The sequence below is a fragment of the Lissotriton vulgaris genome, chromosome 9, assembly GCF_964263255.1.
Source record: "Lissotriton vulgaris chromosome 9, aLisVul1.2, whole genome shotgun sequence".
Lineage (NCBI taxonomy): Eukaryota > Metazoa > Chordata > Amphibia > Caudata > Salamandridae > Lissotriton > Lissotriton vulgaris.
This window is the reverse complement of record NC_141697.1, coordinates 1,038,994,250-1,039,017,395: the sequence shown is the minus strand read 5'-3', so window position 1 is coordinate 1,039,017,395 and position 23,146 is coordinate 1,038,994,250. Positions and strand designations below refer to the sequence as shown.

Here is a 23,146-nt window from a genome sequence, read left to right as displayed (position 1 = left end):
ACGGATGGTTTTAATTTGGGAATAGCGGGCAGGTTTGGGAAGAGGGGCTATATCAACACGTAAAGGTACAGAGAACAGACAGCCTCAGAATGCCCGATGAGCAGGCCTAACAGTAGTTAATGCCCACAAAATACGTTTTGTGACTCGCTGCTGGCCCCCAGCATTCCATTCAGCGTTAGTATGGACCACATAGTTGAAATATCAAGTAATATATGTTCATGCACAAATCAAACAGACAACTAATACAAATTAACTAGAGATTTTTAAGGATTTGTGAATATTTGAATACATTAACATATAAACATGATGCAGATACAATTCGGTGAAATCCAAATGTCAGTGTAACAGAAAACAAGTAGTTTTTCATAACAGTACAACTACTGTCACAATTATGTTTTCCAGTTTGGATTGAACAGTGTGCGCACTCGGTTTCTACATTTGCCAATGGGTGAAAAGGCACTATGGCACACAGAGGAAACAAACATGTAATTACTAAGGCAAAGAGATAGCTCATAAAGTCAATACCTATTGTAATTTACAGGACGCATGTCGATCACATCATATGTACAGTCAGGCACCTCAGCCATGTCTGACTTTGACATGCTGTGCAGCATGCAAGGGGGTGGGGGGCACGAAGTGTGCAGAATGACCGAGGCAGCACCATTTTATTATTTTTTTGACCAATCTGAATGCATACTATTTTCAAATATTAGGTGGTTAAGATATATAATCCAGAACTGTTGCCAGATAAACTTGGTTTTGATTACGGAAAAGTGCATTAAAGTTAACTCGTCCTAAATGACTTAATTGTCTTATATCAAGGGGGTACGGATGGCATAGGGGCCCTTCATTTTTACTGTATACCCCAAAACACACAAACTCTTACCATATGCACTGCCTCCTTTTGACTTGTCTCACAGTGGCACTTGGTGCTCAGAAAACCTCCATCCATCCATCTCCATTTCTGAAAGAATCTTGTTCCAACAGTATTTCACTAGTACGAGGTCAAGCAAACAGTGCATTGATGTAGCCCACTCTGCCTTTGAAGCAAAATAAAACGACACATTTTCTCACTCATTAACAGTTTGGGTAAAACTAATGCCTCTGGATATTGGACATATACACTAGAGTAGTTACATTATTTAGACATTCACATCAAAGACCTAAAACAATACATTTCTTGAATAGCTAATATTCCCCTGCTTCATGAAATCACACATTACTTAAATGCATTCACTACCACAAATTTCCAATTCTCTGCTGTAAAAAAAAGTCTTGCATGCCTTACAGAATTTACTTTGAGATACACAAAAATGTTAATTAATGCAAAATGTGAGCAATCATAAATAATACCAATCATCAGTGGAAAGAAGGGAATGAAAAATTGTCTGAGCACAATGAACAATAGCAAAATAGTCCGACGGTTGTATTACACACGGTCCTAAAAACACACAATTTAGCAAATTAGGATTTCATCTCAGTACAAATAAACGTCAGTTGTTTTGACTGAAGGTTCAGCTTAGCTCAGTTTACGATACCTTAGTCATAGACTATTGTTAAAAAAAAGACGTACTATTCATCAATTTGTAATAATCCTTAAAGTATGCGTTGAGTAACTTACAGTCTATCAACAAGATCACCTTAAACAGCCCCAAAAACATTATCGGAACTGCTTTTGTTTGCAACATTACATACGCTACATCAACTTGATGTATAATTATTTGTATACAAATGTCATCACAAAATGCAGTCTGCTAAACTAAATTAATTCGCAAAATAATAATACATCCTCTATTTTCCAATCATGAATGTGAAAAGATTAATATCTGGGAGGACAGTAGAAGTAGCGTCTGTTTTTTTTTAATTACGCAATTCATATGATTTGTTATGTAACACCATTGCCACAAGTGGCTACATTAGAAACACAGCAATAACTTTCAAGTATAGAAGTATTTGCAAAAGTGAATAACAGTAACTTCTAGATCACAACTCACAATTACCGCAGAAAAGTGAAATGGGGCGGGGGGGGGGGGGGGGGGGGTACATTAAATATGCTCCAGATTGTAAATTTTGCACATGTGATAATTCTGGCACCGCAGTGTCTGGAAAATGCACTTCAGAGCCAACGCTGTACATGTGCCTGTTCACGAGAAACAGAAATACAAAACTACTTGCCAAGAATAAATGTGCATTCTGTACATATTGCCGTTTATTTTGAGATTACACTTTGTGGCGAAACAAATATTTGCTGAAAGTGCACTGCAGATGTCCAATGCCGGTTCATGCTTTAGTGACTGTACCAGTTTGACACTCCTGCTTGACTTCTTGCAATGATTTCTTTCTTCCTCACTTATTGTTCTTGAGACAGGGAGGTATTATGTAACAGAATAACAGGAACAACATGGAATCCATTAGAAACTTGTTGTGAAATTGTGTTCTCATGGTTTAGAAACAGTAAATGGATTCATGGTTTTAAAGACAATACTGTGCTTGGGCTAGTGGTAGCCACACTAAATATAGCAGTAACAGATAAACCAGGATCAGGACCAGAAATGAGGAAATCGATGGAGATCAAAGCAGCATGAATGGAGTACAGAGGGCTTTAATTATCGTGTAAGTCCTCTTAAAAATTATTTCAATTTTTAACAAAATAAATTAGCAAATTACTTCGGTACAGGAAAACACGAGAGCCTTTTTTTTCGCAAAGAAGTGACTTTATTTATTTACAATGGGCAGACATCCATACGTTACAAAAGAAAAATCAAGAGTCCTTCCTGCGCCATCCTTTCCACATTTTGAACATTTTCCTCATGCTGTAAGAAACGGTTTTCTTCACGCCTGAAAAAGAAAAGAGATTTGTTTAGGCAACTCCAACCAAGAATGAACAATTCGAATTGTACTGACAAGACATACTGCTGTTGCCAAAATTCAACATAAATCCCACCTACTGTAAACACAATTACTCGCAGACTCAATAAATTATATTATTGCCCTGCTCTTTTTAAACCGCACCTTCGTGCCGCCTTAATCCATGGATCATTAGAGATATCATTTGGAGTTTTTTTTTCTTTACTAAATTAGACACATATAGGCAGAGTGATTGAAGTCGGTAGGGTTAACATAAAAACAGCCCAAACAGCCAGACCATGATGGACCCCAAAAATACGGAACTTGCACGGTCTGTAATCAAACCATTGTCGGACAGAATTTATATATAAAACGTGACAATCAAAACTGTACTACAAAATGTGTAGTGTGTATGTTGTCCTCTGTCCATGTAAACTAACCTACATTGGCAAAACAGATTTGAAAATAAAATCACGGATAGTTAGCATAAATCTAGGATACAATGTAAAACAGCAAACGCATCCTTAGTGGAACACTTCCAGTGCTCTGACAAGTCAAACTAAACTCCAGAGGTGGAGAGAGGGATAAGCAACAGCTCAAAGTAAAAGCCCGAATGAATCGAACTTTTCACTCACTTGGCACACATCTGAAACACAGTTGACGAAGTACACAACGTATTCTAACCCAGAGTAAATCATAGCTACAACCTGTACAGTAATGGTCAGAGGGACCTTTGCGAAATGACATGTATACATCCAGGCACATGCTAATCAAATAACACGGAAGGCAAAGTTACTAAGCCAACAAAACAACGGATAAAATCCATAAAAGATATACAATCTCCCTAATACCAACTGCTCTATGCATTCCACAAACCAAGACTCCGCTCGCCAAGTAACCTGTGATACATTCTCTAGAACAATTAATTAATGTGTTCTCGCCACTAGATGCTCACCTCGTACATAGTGACGTGGGATACTTCTAATATTGGTCTTTTAAAAATAAGATACCCAGAATACACATGTTCCTCCGAACTACAACCCCATAAAACAAAGACCCACTCCCCGAGGAAAACATGATACATTCTCAATTAATACGTCCCACCAGAGTCGCATGGAAAGGTTCCCACAGACTAGTTAAGAAACTAGGATGCCTATAAGCTGATTAAACGAATCAACCAATGCTTCACCGACTACCTCAGCAACCACCAGCTCCTCGACACGATAGTCCAGATTCAGGCCCACCTAAGTACAGAAATAAATCTCTACAGTGCTCCACAGATTACATCTGCATGATCCCTGACAGAGGTGACACTGCAGCCCTCAGTCTCCTGGATCTCTCTGCAGCATTTGACATGGACTCACACCCCATCCTCATCAGAAGCCTGCACAAGAATGGCATCCAAGGACCCACTATCTGTTCCTTCTTAAAGGACAAGATGTCAATCTGGCACATTACTCCTCGGTATCCGCAAACTGATCGGTAGACTGCCTTAATGTTTATCGCTAAGTCCCACCCTTTTCAACACATACATGATCGCTCTGGCCAATGTCCTCTGCGCACACATCATCAACTTCCTCTCGTATGCAGATGACACGCAACTCCTACACTACCACTCAGACAAGACCCCCAACACAAAAAACAAGTTCACTGCTAGCTTAACTAAGTTGCTAACTGGATAAACACCAACAAGCTCAAAACCGACAAGCTATAAGTAGTGATCTTCGGCAAGAACACCTCCCTATGGAAACTCCAACTGGTGGCCGGCCGAACTCGGACCAACAACCACACCAGGAACCTTGGAATAATCATCAAAAGCAAACTGGACATGACTGCACAAGTCCACGCTAGTCACTGCATCTTGTTCCCACACCCTGAAAATACTGGTAAAGATGCACAAGTTACTACTTGTGTAACGATATATCTGTAAGACACATTAGTTAGTGATAGATTCCTTACCTTAGAATATCCCCAGGCGTCAGACTGGATCCGGAAATTTTGGCGTAGCAATAACCCTGCGCGTCGGTAGGCGTCGTCTGCGGCTCCGCGGCCGTCGTCGGCGTTGTTAGCGCCGGAATGACGTCGGAGTACTAAGACGCCGCCCATGCACGCTGACGTCAGTTCTGATACACAGCTTTTCCGCGCCAGATACGCAGAGCCATGATAGAACCAACACTGGTGCCATGAAACTAGGGCCCTGAAAGGGGATGACCTTAACCCTAGATATCCGGTTCGCAGAACGGAACGGGGAGGATGGGCGGGTCGGTAAGGAATCTATCACTAACTAATGTCTCTTACAGATATATTGTTACACAAGTAGTAACTTGTGCATCTGAAAGAGACACGTTAGTGATAGATTCCTTACCTTAGAATAGATGCCCCAGCAATACCAACCCCGGTGGTGGGTCTGCGAACCAATAATCACACCAGAAAGTCCTGGAGGACGGACTGTCCAGGCAATAGTGTCTTGCGAACGTGTGCAGCGAGGCCCACGTAGCTGCCTGGCAAGTGTCCTGTAAGGGGACTCCTCGGCCCAAGGCAGTTGTTGCCGTGGCTCGAGTGGAATGAGCCCGCAATCCAGCAGGGGGCTCCTTTTTGGCCAGGGAGTAACACGCCTGAATACACAAGATGATCCACAGCGAAATGGTCCTCTTGTGTACCGCCTTTCCCTTCTTCGCGCCCACGTAACTAACAAAGAGTTGGTCATCCATCTGGAACTGGCGTGTGCGATCTAGGTAATAAGAGAGCGCACGTTTTGGGTCCACACGGTGGAGCCTCTCTTCCTCTTTCGGGGGATGTGGAGGCGGAAAGAAGGTGGGCAAGGTAATGGACTGCCCGATGTGGAAGGCCGTGACAACCTTGAGCAGAAAGGAAGGTCTTGTCCGCAACACAACCTTGTCCGGATGAACAGAGAGGAAAGGTGGAGTAGAAGAAAGAGCCTGGAGCTCACTCACTCTCCTGGCAGAGGTGATGGCAACCAGGAAAGCAGTCTTCAGGGTAAGAAGACGGAGAGGACAGTTATGGAGCGGCTCAAAGGGAGCACACATTAGATAAGTGAGTACAAGATTCAAGTCCCACTGGGGCATCACGAAGGGAACAGGAGGGAACATGTGTGTGATGCCCTTCAGAAATCTATTTACAATGGGGGACTTGAATAAGGAAGGCTGATCAGGTAGCTGTAAGAAGGCGGAAAGAGCAGAAAGGTACCCCTTAAGAGTGCCCAGAGCAGAGACCTGCTGGGCAAGGGAAAGAAGGAAGCGTAGAACTTCAGAAAGGGGTGCAGAGAGAGGGTCCACAGCCTTTGCTGTGCACCATGCCACAAATCTGTTCCACCTGCAGGCGTATACCGACTTTATAGAGGGACGCCTGGCTGCCAGAATGATATCACAGACTTCGGGAGGCAAGTCAAATGGCCTCAACTGCCGCCACTCAATCTCCAAGCTTGTAGGTGGAGACTGGACAGGTTCGGGTGCAGGACCGTCCCCTGCTGCTGCGACAGTAGGTCCTCCCGAAGAGGCAGACGAATCGGGGGATCAACTGAAATGCTGAGTAGCTCGGGATACCAGTATCTTCGTGCCCAGTCCGGAGCCACAAGGATAACCTGGGCCCGGTCGCGCCTGATCTTCTTCAGCACTCTGGGCAGAAGTGGTATAGGTGGAAAGGCGTACAATAGACCCCAACTCCACTTGCGACGAAAAGCGTCTCCGAGCGAGTGCCGCCTTGGAAATTCCAACGCGCAGAACTGATGACATTGCGCGTTCTCTTCTGTGGCGAATAGATCTAACCAAGGCTCTCCCCATTGCTGAAAGAGGCCTTGCGCCACGTCCGAGTTCAGACGCCATTCGTGATCCATCATGCACCAACGGCTGAGTTCGTCCGCCCGGTCCTGCCAGGTGTTGAACCACCAGGGTCATGCCCTGATGTTCCAGCCACTGCCAGAGGCGCAGAGCCTCCTGGCATAGGGCCCATGACCCCACCCCACCTTGTTTGATGCAGTACCACATGGCGGTGGTGTTGCCCGTGAACACCTGCACTACACTCCCCCGGACAGAGGGGAGGAATGACTTCAGTGCTAGACGAATCGCCCGCAGCTCCAAAAGGTTGATATGGAGCCGGGACTCCGCCGGAGACCAGAGGCCTCTGATCTCCACCTCTCCCATGTGGCCTCCCCAACCCTGGAGGGACGCGTCCGTCACAACCATGTGCTCCGGGTGGGGTAGGGAGAGGGATCTGCCACTGACCCAGTCGCGGTCCATGAGCCACCACTGCAGTTGTCTCGCAGTGCCCTCCGAGATCAAGACATGATCGGAAAGGTTGCCCTGATGCTGGGCCCACTGAAACTTCAGGTCCCACTGCAGAGCCTGCATCCGCCACCTGGTGTGATGCACCAGAAGGATGCAGGAGGCCATCAGCCCCAGAAGCCGCAGCGTCAACCTGACCGAGACTCGGGATAACGGCTGAAAGATGGGAATCGGAGCCTGTATATCCCGAACCCGCTGTTCGGGAGGTTAAACCCGAAACTGCGCTGAGTCGAGAACCGCTCCGATGAAGAGGAGCTTCTGAGAGGGACACAGGTGCGACTTCGGCACATTGATGGAGAACCCCAGCAAATGCAGGAGGTCGGCCGTAGTCTGGAGGTGGCTGACGACCGTCTGGAGCGAGCCCGCCTTCAACAACCAGTCGGCTAGGTAGGGGAAGACTGAAACCCCTAACCTGCGCAGATGAGCTGCAACCACAGCTATCACCTTCTTGAATACCCGTGGGGCGCTGGTAAGGCTGAAGGGGAGCACGGTAAACTGAAAGTGCCCTTGGCCTACCTTGAACCGCAGGTAGCGCCGGTGGGCCGGCAGGACGGGGATGTGGAAATAAGCGTCCTGCAAGTCCAACGCTACCAGCCAGTCTTCCGGGTCCAGGCCAGCTAGGACCTGAGCCAAAGTCAGCATCTTGAACTTCTCCTTCCGGAGGAAGCCGTTGACGTTCCGCAGGTCAAAGATAGGGCGTAGGCCCCCTTTGCCCTTCTTGGGTACCAGAAAGTAGTGGGAGTAACATCCACACCCTACTTCTGGCCCAGGAACGCGCTCGATGGCCCCCTTGGCCAAGAGGGCCGTGACTTCCTCTTGCAGAAGTTGCAAGTGATCCCCCGACACGTGGTGGCATGGATGGAGGGGTCGCCTCGAAGGAGTAGCCCCTTCGGACGATCTGCAGCACCCACCTGTCTGACGTGATAGTGCGCCAGTGGGAGAGGTGATGGCGAACCCTGCCTCCCACAGGCGTCACATGGACCTGAAAACCCGGACTAGGAAGGTTTTGAGGCAGGTGCTGTGGAGGGAGGTGTGGACTGGCCTCACCGTTGTCCCCGACCGCCGCCACGGCGGTTTCCACGGCCGCCACCGCGCTGTTGAACATTTTGCAGTGCGTGGATGGCAGCACGTGTGGGGGCGCCCTTTCCGTGGCCATGAAAGGAGCGAAAGGCACCTGTTTGCTGGCGTGGGGCCGAGAGGCCCAAGGACTTGACCGTAGCCCTGGAGTCCTTAAAATATTCCAGCGCATTGTCTGCCTTGTCGCCGAAGAGGCGACGGCCATCGAACGGCATGTCCAGAAGTGTGGCCTGGACATCGGCCGAGAAGTTGCCGGACCTCAGCCAGGCGTGGCGTCGAACCGCCACCGTCGTTGCCATTGCCCTGCCCAGTGAGTCCGTTGTATCCAGCCCACACCGGATGGAATAACGTGCTGCATCTCGGCCCTCCGCAAGGGTTTGGGCGAGTTTAGCCCGGACCTCCTCCGGACATTGTGGCAGCACGTCCGCAACCGAGTCCCACAGAGTGTGGGTGTAGCGGCCCAAGAGACAGGCGGTATTGACAGACCGCAGCCCTAAGCTTACAGACGAGAACACCTTCTTCTCTAACTGTTCGTATCTCTTGGATTCCCGGTCGGGCGGGGCCGACGAGAATGTGGTCTGGGAATTGGAGGCCTGGATGACCAGGCTCTCGGGGGTTGGATGGGTGGACAAAAAGCATGGGTCGCGGCTTTCCCGGGGCCGGGCGGTAGCGTCTGGCCACGTTCCTATCCACAGGCGGGCCTGTGGCGGGCTTGGACCAAGTGCCCACAAGAACGTCACACAAGGCCTCATTGAACGGCAGCAGAGGCTCGCTGGAGCTTGACTGCGGTTTGAGGATTTCAGTGAGGAGGTTAGTCCTCATGGCCGCGACGGGGAGCTCAAGGTGTAAGGCCTTGGCTGCCTTCGTCAACACTACACTATATGTAGACCCTACTCCGAAGCCACAGTCGGAGGGGAGACAAATCCCGTGTCTGGCGATGTGTCAATACCACTGGCCTCCCCAAGCTCATATGTCCAGTCCTTTTGAGACTGGCACTCCAGTGCCAGAGGGTCCTCAGACCCCTCCCAATCCTCCTCGTCACCCGTTTCTTGTAAAACAGGATTAGTTGACGGGGCCTCCTTATGGAAATAAAAATCTCCAAAGGCCGTCGGAAGCGGCGCCCAGCGGCGCCATTCCGGCGACAGAGTCGGACCGTAGGAAACATTGGGGACGGCGTCCACAGTGGGCGCCGGGGGCGACACCCGTGGGGCCGGCGCCGGTGAGGTCGACCGACGACGACCCGTATCCGGAAGCGGATCCAGTGAGGTCCTGCGGCACCGGGACCGAAGTCGACGTCGGGGACGAAGCACCCGACCCGCTAGGGCCTCCAGTCGGGACCGTTAGGCCCGAAGGCTCCACGGAACCCGACTGAGGAGGGAGGGACCTCATGGCCATTAGGTACCGCTCGATCTCCTCCGGCGTTGCGCCGTGCCAAGGGACCCGAAGGTGTGGGGCAGGCGGCGACGCTTGTGACTCCAGCGGAGCCGCGTGGGTGGTGTCGCCAGAGCCCCCGGCCGCATCGTGCGAGCGTCTGGGTGGGTCGGAGGAACAATGACGTCTCTCCGACCTCTCATGCCTCTTACCTGAGGACTTGGAGCCTGACGACCGGTGTCCACTCCCGGAGCTGCGATGACTCAGACCCCGCGACCTGTCCCTCGACCTCCCGTGGGACCGGGACCTGGAGTGGCGCGGGGCCGACTGCCGGAGCTCGAGCCGCTTGCGGGACCGCTCCCGCCTAGCCTTCGACGTCAGGGCCCGGCAGTCGGAGCAGGTGCGGTCGTCGTGATCGAGGCCTAAGCACTTCAGGCACCGGAGATGGGGGTCGGTGACCGACATCAGTCGGTCACACTTCGAGCAGGGTTTGAACCCGGGCATCCCTACCGCCACCGATAGAGTCGAAGACTCGAAGAAAGAGAATGATCAAAAAGATCAAAAGTTCAGTCCAAAAAAAAATTACTAGGGGTAGAGCTTCTCCGGATCTGCGCTAGCTGGCGCGGAAAAAAGAACTGACGTCAGCGTGCATGGGCGGCGTCCAAGTACTCTGACGACGTCATTCCGGCGCTAACGACGCCGAAGACGGACGCGGAGCCACAGACGACGCCTACCGACGCGCAGGGGTATTGCTACGCAAAAATTACCGGATCCAGTCTGACGCCTGGGGATATTATAAGGTAAGGAATCTATCACTAACGTGTCTCTTTCAGATCTCTTTCCATTAACCATCAAGACACCTCTGCTGTGCAGTACTCCTACTCGCACACATCCCACGAATACACAGTACCAGATCAGAATGATACGCGTTCTCTTACATCGCTCCTAAAGCATGGAAAGACTTCCCACTTTGCATCAGAGCCTCCTCCATGCTTTCTGAATTCCGCAAGAAACTGAAAACCTGTCTGTTCAATTAAACAACCTACAACAGGCAGGGCTAGGAACACACATCTGCTCAGCACTATGATAACCTTGCAGTGATAGTGCGCTTTACAATTACACAAAACATAACATGACATTTTATGCATCAAAACTAGCCGGTCACAAGTAAATAAAAATGTTGGGACTTTTAAAAACAACACTAAATGTGCGCTGCACAACCCCAAGGCCACTCCAAAAACCACCACTCTAGACTCTAGTAGGGTCATACAACAAGTGAGAGAACCAAAAAACGCGTTGCTGCACCTGCGTCAATCTCAAGTAAACCTACCATGAAAGGAGCCCAGTAACCAAAGGCACCAGACTCCATGCTATGTCAAACTGCCAGCATGTAATCAGACTATAAAACACATCAAAGCGACCTAAGGCCCTAAAACACTATGAACACCAGGTAGCTTTGAGCTTGTGCCCTCCAACACACTTATGTGGGTCCTTAGCAGTTTTTGTTTTTCAAGGAACTTAATTTTTGCCTACTGCACACCCCTCCCTCCCCCAATGTTGGTCGTTGATGGTAAGCTTATTAGGTAAGCAAGACATTATAAGCTCACTACTAGTGTAACATGTTCCATAGTCACTGTCACCAAACTTACATGCCTTCCAATATTTACAGCCAGAAGGACCACCCAACCTCTGCATGAGGTATGTCTCAACCTTGAGGCAGATTCACTTTGTGAGGAAATACTTACAACTTTCTTTTTCCAACTATAGAAATCCGGAATGTTCCCTGAGGAAGACCCAAAGAAGCCGTCACAAGAGTCAAAATCCAACGCATCAACTAGTTAACCCAGAGGACCTACCCCAAAAAGGGAGGAAATTAAAAACAGTCACTGAAGAAATTCTTTGATTAAACAAGGGTTTGCACTCCATTATGTTTCCTTGCTGGACTTTTTCTAAATTAGTAACTATATATAAGAGCGCTCCATTTAAAGGACACTATAAATACTGTTACTGTGAGCTATCCTTTTAGAACCAGGTTCTAATCTTAGTAATACCAGCAAAGAACAGATAACCAAGGTGAATTCCATCCTAAAAGCCTTACTTTGTATTCAGTATGTTTGCACTAGACTGGCACTCTAAAGGAATGTGGTCTTACTGCTTACTGCAATACGTATTCTTATTTAAAATTATGCTTTTTAAATTATAATAAGTTTGCAATGTTTTAAAAGATGCACACCATGTGACAAACTTGTCCAACGGCAGGAGTATACAGTCTTCGTGGAGGGATGCTGGGCTACCAAAATAACGTCAAAGTCTTTGCGGGGAAGGTGGAAAGCTGTGAACTGTCACCGCTCAATTTCCACGCATGCAAGAAGATGGTTCGCAGGTGAAAGAGTCTGCTCTGCTGCTGTGACAGAAGATCCTCCGGAAGAGGAAGTCTGATCAGAAGACTGATGCTCATACTTGGAGTTCTGGATGCCAAACTCTCTGCACCAAACCTAGAGCCACAAGAATGATTCTGCGGAATCTTCGGCTAGAAGTCTCTATCAGATAGGTTAGGACAAGAAAATGTACATTTTCTACAAGTGCCATTTTCAGAATTGTGACTTAAAATTCAACCTTACCATTCAAAAAGACTTTAAATTAAAATTCTTGGACAACCAAACATAACATTTTGACCTGTTCTCAATGAAAAAATAGCATTTATTAAATGTAATATAGTAACCAAATGTTATCCTATGGGAGAGGTAGGCCTCACAGTACTGAAAACCAAATATGGGAGTTTTTAATACCAGGACATGTAAAACTGAAAAACACATGTCCTACCTTTTAAATACAATGAAATGCACCCTGCTATATTGGCTGTTTAGGGCCGACCTTAGCGGTAACTTATATGTATTAAAAAGGGCAGTCTAGGCCTGGCCAAAGATTTATTTGGACACGTCGAATTGGCAGTTTAAAACTGCACCCAGGCTGAAGTGGCAGGCCTGAAACATGTTTAAAGGACTACTTTAGTGGGTGGCATAATAAGTGTGGCAGGCCCACTAGTAGCTTTCAATTTCCATGCCTTGGGAAGATATAGTAGTAGCACTTTACAAGGAATTACAGGTAAATTAAATGAGTCAATTGGGTGTAAGCCAATTTTACCATTTGTAAAGGAGAGAGTACAAGCATCTTAGCCCTGGTTAGCAGTGGTAAAGTGCACAGAGTCCAAATACAAACTAAAATGAAATCCAGAAAACAGCATAGGGAGTAGCAAAATATTTGGTAGAAGACCACACCCAGGTAGTCAAGTCTAAGAACTGGAAATTAAAAGAAAGTAAAACCTTTGATGGGACGAACCTGTTTTGTGCATACAAATCGTGTCTAGATCCCGATCTACCTCAACCACAGACTATCATTGGGACACTCATTGGCACTCTGCACTTTTTATAGTTATTCCTACTTAAAACTTATAAAATGTATATTTCTAGTTTATCTTGTTGTAGTTTTTGTCATTTTGGTGTAATTTATTAAATTCTACTCGGTTTTCCAAATTTGGTTTGACTTCATTACCGGTTCAGTACTGAATACATATTTATAGATTGCCCTACACTAAGCCTGTCTGCTCTGTGCATAGCTACCAGGGAGTTGAGCTCAGTTTAGTTTAGTAACCTTGAAGGTTCACCCTGACATGAGCTGGGATTAATCCTTGGGGGAGGGGGGGGGGGGGGTTGGGGGCAGTCGCTAACCCCAAATAATAATCCAATTTCTTAAATGGACCATTTCTTGTTCAAGAAGAGCTGATCCTTTTAGGCATTTCCTTGTTTTCCACTATTCCCAGATTAAACAAATTACTCGGATCTAGGCACAGATCATTCAAGTTGGCAAGAAGGCTCCCACCAACCTCTAGGAGGTCCTATGACCTGTGTGAGCATGATTACATGGACAGTTTATGTTGTGGTACGCTGTGCTTTGAGGAAATGCAGGCAGAGAGATGTGAACTCTTTTCTCTGTGCCATTGGAGTTCTGTGCAAGTTATGAGTCCTGGAGAGGTAGAAAACTTTGTTGGAGATCTTAAACAGAGCTAGTCTACTTTTTAATTTTCTGCAGTTTCAGTATTTGTTTCTATGGGATTTAGGCTTGGACAGTGTTGCATTAATCCAGTCTTAACACCACCATAGAGACACAAATGCACACGGTAACTCGCTTTTTCTCTCATACCCATTGACTGAATCATTCCTCTCGCTGACTCATGGCTAGCACCCCTGATAATATTTTATATATTTAATTAGACAGTGTTGTGAATTGCACTGTAGGTCAGGATCTGACCTCTAGTGGAGTGGGGTTCCAGCATCTTATAAATAACCTTGAATGTGTTTTGTCCTTTTGTGGTGTCAGTGAACCTTAGTGTTCACCATCCTTGATTCAAATCCTACCACCCACATAGCTGAATAGTTTGAAGTAAGCAACATCTTCCCCAACTTCTTACAGCATCCTAGGAATAAATAATATCAATATCTCCCTTCATATGTACACTTCCCAAAGGGGAAGCATTATGACACGAAGGCTCTACCATGCAGGCCAGGTAATAACAAAGCAGCTGCTCTAAATGGGATGAGAAAACTGAGCAGCAGCAGAAGATTGCCAGGTACAACCATAGCTCCAGGAGGGTGAGCAGAACATCTATACCTACCCTCTGTATCCATCAGAAAGCATTAGACAGAACACTGATTCCACATCCAACATAGTACATACATACTATGATGGTTGGTATTACTCTGCCCCTATCAGCAACAAGCACACCGGACAACACATTAGACACAGGGCTCGAGTCGGGGTACCACGCGGGTGGACGGCGTCCCCCCACTTATTTTAAGGGGTCTTACCGGGTGGACGCCGTCCCCACTGCGCAAAAGCTGGTATGCTGTAGGAGAGCATGCATTAATTAATCTGTACAGTATGCTGCTGCTCTAGTGCATTCTAAAAGCTACCAACGATAGGACATCAGCATAGTGCCAAGATGCCTGCACTGCGCACACTGGCCACAAACCCTCAAAACCCAGGCGCTGCCTGTCTTGTCCCCACCAAGTGCCAGATGCACAGTGATAGCTCGCCACAGACAAGTGCGCCCGTCCTGGTTACGTAACTATCCCTGAAACAGCTGTCTGGGCTTGTGAGGCTTAAAGGATAAACACCCCAGCCCTTTCCTTCTCGTGAGGTCACTTCCAGTCATGCCGTCACTTCACGTATCTGAGCGTCCCCCCACCTCTAGGTTTTCCCTTCTGTGACGTCACTTCTGGCCGTGACGTCACTTCCTGTCTGTGAGCTTCCCCCCACTTCTTTATTTAGGACTTGTGCCCTGATTAGACACTACTCTGCCTATGCAACCAACACAGCTCACATAGTCCATATGGTTTGGGATCAATGCACTAGTAACATCGTGCAGTATAATAAATAACAGAAGTAGCCTAAAGAAGACTAAAAAGAATACCGTGGACCTTAACAAGACAACATAGTCTCAGTTTCCTCCTGCAGATACCTCAAGCTGAGAAATACCCATATCAATCTTCAGGTGGCACATACCTGAAACTGAGTAAGATCTCTGGTTACCCACACTATAATCAAATATAAACACTTAGCATAAAGCATGCCTAAACTGCCAGTGTTGGTGCTGACACACAAAACATACTATAGTGTGTGATGAATTCTCAAAGCCTGAGGGAGAAGTTACCCGAACCTGAAAATGCTACATGGCCATACTAAAGGCTGTACAGCACTATACAAATCTTTGTTAACATAAAATAAAGTTATCAGTGGGCAACAACAGACTCATATAAAGCCCCCTATGTACGCATTTGCAATATAGGTTTAGTAGTGCATACTCGCTATAAACCTAGCACCAGCCACAACGAGAGACCTAACTGTTTACACAGACACCACTGAAAAAGAAATGCCTGTTGCTCTAAGCTTCTCGTTTCGTGGTTTTGGAGAGTTTCCACGACACTCTGTTGGGACAGAAGACCTGACGGCCTGATAATCACCCAGAGGTCTCTTATAGCAGACATTGTGTGGAAAAAACACGGACTACATCACCCGGTGTGCTGGGAAAGAACCTGAATAGTTTGCTCAAAAGCAGCAAACCCGTGTTTCATGAGTAACACCAGCAGCATCATTAGGACAGGCAGGTCATTACCGCAGCTAAATGTTCAGGTCCCAAATGAATAACTGCACTCAGACAGCGAGCACTCGGGAATAAAATGGCGGATGATGTAAGCAGCCATTCTGGTGTATTTACTACCTGCGCATCAGTGCGTCACGGGTTTTCGGATCTTGGAAACGTGCATTTCCCAACGTGCAATATTTATCAGCTCTTATGTATTCTGTTATTAATGACAACAGGACTAGCTTTAAGAGTAACCGGGTTTATTTCTAAGAGACATCCTGGTTCAAAACAAGCCAGAAACAAAACGAGAGGTTAGATATAAACAAATACACGTCACATACGATGCCCTAAAATTGAACTATTAATTACACGTTCGAGTTTCAAATCCGTGGAATGTTGGGTACATAGCGGAAAATCGAGTCTAAAGCAGATACTGATCGGAAGACTCATTTAACACAAATATTTTGCTGTTTGCTAATTGCTTTGCTAATAATTGCTGCTTTGCTAATTGTAAATCCATTAAAAATGATTAGCACAAGAAGAGTTAATATTCCTTCAAGAACAGCCAAGAGAAAGTTTCAGCGTTTTGACGCCTTCTGTTGTTTAGCTTACAGTCTGCCATCTTTTACATTGTGGGAATGTTGATTTTAAATGTTTTCTGGTATCCTACTGTGACCAACTATGGACTACTATGACCAATAATAATAAACTGAAGCTTATATGCTGCTTTTTCACAAGCAGTGCAGGAAATGCGGGTAGGATGAGCAGGTTTTGAGAAGCAAAAACAAGGACAGGCTAGACATAGAAGTAGGACTGAGGGCTGACAATGACCAAGATACAGAGATTCACGCACAGGGTTTGGGGCAGTGACTTGTTAACACTGAAAACCATTCTAACCCACTTGTTCTTCTGAACCCTTCATTTACAAAGCAAAGATACATTTATAGAACATTAACTATGGCAGGACCTCCATCCACCCTGTGCCCACCTGCCCCAATCTGCCGACCCCTTCACCACCACACTCTGTCTCCCCTATGCTCCTGCACAGCCTAAAAAAATAAAATAACCTATCCCACTTGTTTCATACTTAAGCAGTGCCTGTGGAAAGAAGAGCTTATGTTTTAATTCTGGAACAGCATTGTTCACAGAGATCCATCTTATTTGAATTGGGAACTTTACTACATACGCCTTTCTGCATCAGCCCTGTTAAACAGTCTGGGGATGCATCAATGCCGAAGAATGCATTATACAAGTTTGTTTATATTGTGTTGTTTTCTGACATTTTCTACATATGAATAAACACCAGTCACATATGACTGACTGGATATTAAAGACCCCTATACAGAAGTTCAGGATAGCTACTGGGAAACACACGAGCCATGGCTTTCATATAACCAGAAACAAGATTTTAAAAAATGATGTAAAGTTTGATGCCTCTACAGGCATGGATTTACATATACTGAATGGTCACTTCCCTTCAGATTGCCTAATGAGAATTAAACACACTTCCTTTAATAGGAAAGCGATTCTGGATTGTACTGTTGCAGGTGTCAAAATGTTTCATGCCATAAATAGGTTCGAAATAAAATTAAGAACGGGAAGCAACCAACTCCCTTTATCCTTTTTTAGGTTTCGCTGGGGGGCGGAGCCGTTAGGCTCCTCCTCCAGAGAAATCTGTAGTTTCTAGTATGGGTGACTTGAACACGCCTCTCTGCTTCATTGGCTAGCTCCATAAATGGAGGCTAGCCATTGGAACAGAGAGGCGTCCGTCAATGCCGGACCATACACGGGGGCGTTCCCGAGATTCTTTGGCTTTTGCCGACGTCACGCGACGCCGGGAACGCCCCCGTGTCTGGTCCGGCATTGCCGGCACCCGCCTTCCGTCGTCAGCGTCTCTCCTCCCCCTTTCCCGCCCCCTCCCGCTTGTTTCTTGGTGCCCGCCTTCCCGGCCGTCGAATCTGTTCCTTCGTGCTCCGTCTCTCCTCCCCCTTTCCCGCCCCCTCCCGCTTGTTTCCTCATGGCCGCCTCAGCGTCTCTCCTCCCCCTTTCCCGCCCCCTCCCGCTTGTTTCCTCATGGCCGCCTTCCTCCTTCCCCGCCCCCGGAGCCCGGACACAGACTCAGCGCGGCGGCTGCACTCCACCCGGACCCGGCTCCTGGCCCCCTCACCCTACCGAAACGGTTCCAGCAGGTTTCTGGGGCCCAACACCCCCGTCCAGCAGGTAAGAACGGCACCCCGGGAGGGAGGCGGGGAAGAGACTCGACCCCACTTGCTTTAACATTTCCGTATGCATTCTATCGTTTACCTTTTCAGCAACATGGAAAAAATGTGTTTTATTTCATGGGAGTAAAGTATACCGAATTCACGCTGGTTTCTCTTTATGTTTGCGAGAGCTCCCGTTTCAACCTGCATCTTTAAAAAAATGGAAAATATCGAGAGTGCGGCAGAAGTTAAGAATATGCGGCAGCCCAGTAGATGTATTGTATTACTTTAGAAAATGTTGTTTCTGCTATCTTTTAATGTGTTTACTTTGTCGTCCCGTGTCGCAGATACAATTTTGCGCGGTTGTGCCTCAAGACACAAACCAGGCAGGGCCAGGCCCTCTCCATTTCACTCAAGTCGCCACGGGCTATAATTTGCTTGGCCCTGAAATTAACCATTTTGCATTACCAGCAGCCTAAATATTTTTCTTAACTACTGCTTTTCACCTGAAATTTAAGACCAACCCCGTTTTTAAATTTAAATGGCCACCCTCGCAGCTGTTCAGTTGTGCAGCCACAGACGCAAACACCGTGCCACGCGCCCAAATAATAGCCCGCCTCACTTGTAGCACCGCGAGCCTTTTGCCCTCATTGATGGAAGAGGCGCTGTACCTGGGCACATCCTGCCGAGCTTGGCACTTTGGAGCTCTCACTGGCACCTTGCACGCGCTCGCATGACTTAACACGGCTACTTCCAATCAGCAATGTTTGCCGATTAATAAATAATTGCACTCAGTCATTGGTATGGAAGGAATTATTGTGTTCAAGGTTACTACACGCAGGTTTAGGTTACTTTACAGGTGACCCAAAGGTGTCGCGTCCCAGACCCGGTTGCATCGACTACTTCATTATGTCTGGGTGCTGTGGTAAGGAAGGGGGAAAACGAGAGCTCGTTTCTTGGCTTTTGAACGCCGTTTCTGGTTCCGTGGAAGTGCCTATGGGCGGACCTGCGAGGATGGCACAGAGAAACCTCTGTTTGGCCCTGAAGTTCCACTGAGCTTGGAAGTGGAGGAGGGGCGATCCTACGCGTGAAGGGATGGCCGGAGGCCCCCATCCTACACTGGAGGGGATGTCCTGGCCAGGAGGACTCTCTGAGAGGCCGAGGTTTCCCGGATTTCCCACGCCGGCCTGTTGAGGATTATTGCGCCCCCCTCGAAGCATTGGATGGCACGAGGATGAGAATCGGCCCGCTGATGGGTAGCGAGATGGATGCAGCGCAGGCTGTAGACGGCTTTTGGGGTTCCCTTTACACCGTCCTATGGTGAGTGAGGTGGAACGGACAGGGCCCGGTGGGTTGGTAGGATCCCTGGGCTCCAGAGAGAAGGGTGATGTTACCAGAAGGCAGAAGGATTTGGAGGGGTCCCCCCGGGACCTCGGACGGGTCTCGAGGAGGTGCGACTGGGGCTAGCCGGACTTGCTGGGTTCTTCAAGCCTCCAATGGGAAACGAGGAGGGCCAGCCCCGGAGACACCTCGTTGGATTTCGGGGATACTCAGACCATCCAGCAGGAAACAAGGTGAACTGTTGGGGGTCTGCTGTACTTCTGGTTGAGATAAGCCAGAAACTCTGTACTTTTGCAGTTGTGGACCCCCGGGGTCCTGCCCACGTGAAGAAGAGGACCCCCAAAATTTCTAGGAGAGAGCAGGTCCTGGGCAGGGGGTTCTGGGTGCTGTGGGCGTTGGTGCTTCTGCTGCCTCGACAAGCAGGTGTCCAAGCTGGCAACGAGACTTTCTACTTTGACCGGTGCAAGAAGACGGCCTCCTGCGAAGCCTTGAAGTACAACGCCTGCCTGGGGTCCCACCTGCCATACGGCCTCACCTCCACCGCCCTGGCCCAGAACTCGAGCTCCCAGGAGGATGCGCACGACAAGCTACTTCTCTGGTCAGGTGAGCCTCCCACATCAGTGCATGCATGGCATGAGTTGTCAATAAGGCCACAGCTGCTGAGTGACCTCATACCACGTGTGTCCTTTTAGCCAAACCCAAGAAAAGCTTGCATGCTGGGACTTGTAGGCCCTTACTGTGTGCATCTTGAAGGCTGCAGGCCCGAATCGCTCTGCTGGCCCACCTAGTCTCCTATGTTTCAGAAATCGAGAATGATTGCCAATGAGAGTTATACCAGCAGCTTTTTGTTGGATGCACTTTGAGGAGCGAGCAGTGTCACTACATGTACTCCTTATTAGAAGTATGTCGCCTAAAAGGCAACAGAACCAATGTTGTGCGAAACAATATTTGTATCTGTGGGTGCATTGTGCTACAAAACAGTAGTGATTAGTGCCCCTTCACGTGGCTCTCAGATATACCCAAATTTAGCCCAATTCGTCCACTGCATAGCCAGATCCACAGGCCCTCATTTTAACCTCACTCACAGGGCTTCCTTCGTGTTGCTTGTTATATTTGAAGTGGATTTTAAGCCGATGTACATCTAGCTCTTTTGTTTCACCTTCACACAGTCACTGGCCGCTTTGTAGAAGGCCGAGATAACATTTTTGTTCTGCTGGCATAATCTGACATACTTTTGATAAACTCATGTTGCACCTGTTATGAAATTTCCGAAGTTATGCAATTACACCACATTGCTCAATATGCCCCTTGATTTTACCTAAAATTTGTAGTAAGGGCCCTAGATGAATATTTATCCCTTGGTATAATGTATACTTTGAGTTTCTTACCCCAAACATAGGCCTTTATAGTAGAAGACATGATTTATGTGCCTTATTTATAGGTTTTGGTGCACTGATGTTATTGCGTTTATGTATAATGTTTAGAGTTCAGAAATCGAACTAGTGTTTTAATAATGCCAATATAGATTTTTTTTTTAGTAAGTGTGCAGCATGATTCGGTTTTAGTTTTCCTATTATTATTTGCATGCAACAAATTATTTAGGAGTTTGTTGAGCATAATTGTGTTTTGGCCCTGCACGACGTTCACTCTTGCCTTTTTTTAAGCTTTCTGAAGCTATTGGCATTGTAAATGATAATGCCATTTATTTATTTATTTATTTTCAAAACAAACACATAAATAAAAATGTTGTCATTTACAATGCCAATAGCTCAAACTTTTCAAAAGGCGAAATAATTGCATTGTAAATGCTTGTTCTAAGATTGCCAGGAATTGAAGCATCAAAAAGAGACGGGTTAGGTTTCTACAGGGGCAGTGCCCAGTCAGTCAGACTCAAATGGGATTACAGAGCCATTCCTAAAGTTGTGACATGGCGTTCCCATCCGAGTGAAAATTAATTAGAACTTCTTTGAAGGTTAAAGTGAAAAAACTCACGTTCTCTGAAGTGTGGACTAAGATCACGTCAATCCTGTTAAAAAAAAGTTTGTGAGACCAACAGTCCCACAATAGATTAAAACATATATTATAGGGAAACCACAGATGGCACAGTATGTGGAATTGACTTACATCTCAGAAACCTCTTGAACTACAGGAAGGAAACCGTCTAGTTGGTTAGGAAATGTTCTATCGTCTGTTGATGTTGACTATCCTCTCTGAGGAGGAAAACCTTTGTCAGGCCTGTGTTCAGCATTGCCCAGATGAACTGAATCTTCAGCATGTGCTAGCTCCCTTGACACTACTCTGATGATAAAGTCATACAGTTATAGGTACTACTGAATCTTCTTCATTCTGGGAAAGGAGGCCACTGGACCAGAACTTTGGCGACGAACCAGAGGATGGGGAGCACATTGAGAACATTCTGTGCTTGTGGTAGTGATTTCCCATAAAGAGCCTACTATACTCCTGTAGGTGGAAGTCAGTCATGCCGATCGACCAAACATTGCGAGCTGCTGTTCTAGAGGTCTGCCAGGTCCTGAGCTAAAGTCACCATCAAACCTCTGCAGATGGACACATGGTTCTGATCATAAAGATCCAGAAAGGGGTGGAACCCCCCATACCTTTTCCTTACAATTACTGTTGAGGTAATGTCGACAACAATGTTGTAAACAGTTAATGTTGGGAGCAATGTTGTTCTTTTGTGGTCTGCTTGTACTTTAAATGTCGAATAAGACAAAGTGACCTGACTGAGGTGGCTGTACAAAATACCCAACCCGAACAACTGAGACGCCGCCAAATCAGTGGTCCAATGATGCCAGTGGAGAGAAAACCTTTCCTCTGCTGGAGTCAAGAACCATAGCCGGAGGTAAGGAGATCTTCAAATCCAACTGCCTGCAAAGGATCCTGAGCCACCATCACCATCAGAAAGAGGCAGGGAAGGAACCCAGAGCACATGGAAACTCCTTCCAACTCCTAGTCAGAGACAACACCTCACAGGGAACAGGTGAAGCAGGCAATTCCGCCTGCTCCAGGGAGCCCATTAACTCTCAGGTACAAGGGGGCTGATATAGAAAACCAGACCACACAGCAAGATAGAAGCCCCACTAGTTCCTATATATCTTTACACAAAGGAAACCGTGAAGCAGTCCACAAAATGCTTGCTCAGGAGTCGATCACAGGGATTTCATCGGATTTATTTCCTCTACAAGCTGCATAAGAGGGTGGCTGTACTTGCTTGGGGGGGATCATCTGATACTCTTACATCACTTCCTAACACAGATCAAGATTGGGGAAAGGGCAGAACGTCTTTTGAGCTTCTCTGCCACCAGTATAAAAAGACCTTGGTCGTCAAGAATGACAGAATTGTTTTTTTAGTGAAATTCTGGTACTATAAAGGACTATTTTTGGATTGCTTTTCAGAGTCTGGAAGATTTAATACAATACGTCAAGCTTAGAGTGTGGGACAAAATTGCCTGGAAGCATTCCAGCAGATTTGGGTTGGTGGAAGGGATATTAACTCTCCATATAAGATTAAGCAAGGAGTAAACATAATGATGAGAGAGTGTCCCAATTGCTTTCAGCTTCATTTCTACTGTGACAGGGTTTTGTGTTCCTACCCAAGTAGACCTGGATTCTTGTCTCGTCCTCGGTATGAGAGAAGGGATTCCTATCCGGGGATATCATGCTACGACCAGGTGTTGGTCCAGCCTGTTCAAGCTACTGTTATCATGACAGATTACAAAGACCATTTAACAAAACACAGCCCTGCAGCATGGATCAGTTTACAAAGGATATGAAAAAGTCTTCAGAACGTACAATCACATTTAGCTGCATATTGCACAGGGAATTTGACAGTATTTTATTTAAAAGTC

General features: G+C 46.9%; 1 protein-coding gene across 3 annotated transcripts in view; it reads right to left on the bottom strand.

Annotated features, from left to right (window-relative positions):
- Nucleotides 1-245: 245 nt before the first annotated feature.
- Nucleotides 246-23,146, bottom strand: part of TAMM41 (TAM41 mitochondrial translocator assembly and maintenance homolog) — a 191,950-nt gene continuing 169,049 nt past the window's right edge. For 2 of the 3 annotated variants that reach the window (XM_086938954.1, XM_086938953.1), the window contains one exon: nucleotides 2,189-2,838. In XM_086938954.1, coding sequence (XP_086795080.1) covers nucleotides 2,762-2,838 — 77 coding nt within the window. In that variant the 3' untranslated portion in view covers nucleotides 2,189-2,761. Of the gene's footprint in view, nucleotides 2,839-23,146 lie in introns of all 3 variants that reach the window. The other variant, XM_086938952.1, reaches the window with a different exon arrangement.